This window comes from Galendromus occidentalis, unplaced genomic scaffold, assembly GCF_000255335.2.
Source record: "Galendromus occidentalis unplaced genomic scaffold, Mocc_1.1 scf7180000076797, whole genome shotgun sequence".
Classification (NCBI taxonomy): Eukaryota; Metazoa; Arthropoda; class Arachnida; order Mesostigmata; family Phytoseiidae; genus Galendromus; species Galendromus occidentalis.
This window is the reverse complement of record NW_003804786.1, coordinates 1-1,413: the sequence shown is the minus strand read 5'-3', so window position 1 is coordinate 1,413 and position 1,413 is coordinate 1. Positions and strand designations below refer to the sequence as shown.

Sequence of the window (1,413 nt, the reverse complement as noted above, 5' to 3'; positions counted from 1 at the left end):
GCTTGATCAAGGGTTTGAACCTCTCCGGGCGGGCTAGTTTTTTTCTGTGGTTCTTGAGAATCGATATCGTCAATGAGTTCATCGTTCGGAATCTCGTTGTAGTTGATCTTCATGGTAGTCGAGGCACTTTCTCGATTCCGACATCTCTCAATTTGATGATATCTATCAGAGAAACCCAGAGACTCGCAGATCGAGCACGGTTTTTTTCGCGAGTCCTCTCTGTGTCAGGATCACGGATCCTAGCGAAAGGTTTCTGTTGTTCCTAGATTGGTCGAAGGCTAGGTTCGGTAGATCGGCGGGACACGTACGGGCTCAGAGAGGACAACCGGAGCTTGAGATGGGAGCACACCACAGTGATTTTATTGGAGAAAGTGTCGTCTCATATATCAGTAGGTTGACCCTCCCCCAGAGGCACAGTTCGTAAGGCATCGAGTAAGATTTCCAGATGAATTACTAAATACGGAAGATGGTTACTAAATACGGAATCAAAAGAGAGGCCTGATGAGTGGAGCCTCTGACATGTGACAGTGCTGGAGCCTCCGACATGTGGCACAGTACGGAGTCGGGGTTTACCGAAATAGATATGACAGAAAGCTTAGCTTAGAAGAATGAGTGTAGCTATTCAAAACTTAGTTCCACCGTCAGCGAATCAAGCTCCCTGAATTCGTAGAGCCTGTCTATGCCCTCGCCGGTCACACGGTCACATCCCTCCATGAAGAGACGTCTGAGACCAGGAGAATGGGCTCGCAGGTCATCCAGATGGCTGTCTTCCAAAGCGACAGCCCCTTTAAGCGACAGGTTCCGCAGCGCTGTGCACTTGCTTATCGCAGCGAAAACTCTGGCCGTGAGTTTTACGCAAGACTCTAAATGCAGATCCTCCAGATGATCTGCATTTGCTTCCAGGAAGCCGACTAAACCCTCGTCGACTAGGAAAGTCTTTCCGAGGCGGAAGAGCTTCAGTCGGCGCCCCGATTCCACCAAGTTGGACAGAACTGACTTCAGGAAAGGCGTCGTGCACCGCTCGAGTTCCAGGGAATTTAGGGCCGGCATCGTACTCAGCAGCTGGCCGAAAATCGTGGGGGTCCAGGGAGCCGTAGCTTGCTTGCTCACCCCCAAGGTGAGATGTTTCACGCTGGAGCGCATGCTGGAGAATTGTTCGACCTGCTCAGGCGACATTTCGAGTGGCGAGCGCTCGCCAACTGAAAAGAAGCAGGTAAATTAGTGCTATATTCAGACGAATCTATGAACGGTCAGAAATCCCGCATCATAGGATATTCTCAAGTTCCCAGTTCGTAGATTTTCTTCCGGGAATAGATAGAATCGAAAGGCGGGAATTAGACTCACGGTATATGTAGAGGTGCTCCAGCCGAGAGCATTGCCCGAGGATCGAGTAGAAGACTCGACTCCGCCAAT

The 1,413-nt window shown here is 50.5% G+C and overlaps 1 protein-coding gene across 1 annotated transcript; it reads right to left on the bottom strand.

Annotated features, from left to right (window-relative positions):
• Window positions 1-451: 451 nt before the first annotated feature.
• LOC100897526 (uncharacterized) lies at window positions 452-1,369 on the bottom strand. Its single transcript, XM_003740169.2, has 2 exons — window positions 1,345-1,369; window positions 452-1,199 (listed from the first exon to the last, which is right to left on the bottom strand). The coding sequence occupies exon 2, from the start codon at window positions 1,174-1,176 to the stop codon at window positions 619-621; it is 558 nt and encodes a 185-aa protein (XP_003740217.1). The 5' UTR covers window positions 1,177-1,199; window positions 1,345-1,369; the 3' UTR covers window positions 452-618.
• Between the last annotated feature and the right edge of the window lie 44 nt (window positions 1,370-1,413).

Coding starts and splice junctions, on each gene's coding strand:
- LOC100897526 (XM_003740169.2), bottom strand. CDS start 1,176: ATGTCGCCTGAGCAGGTCGAACAATTCTCCAGCATGCGCTCCAGCGTG.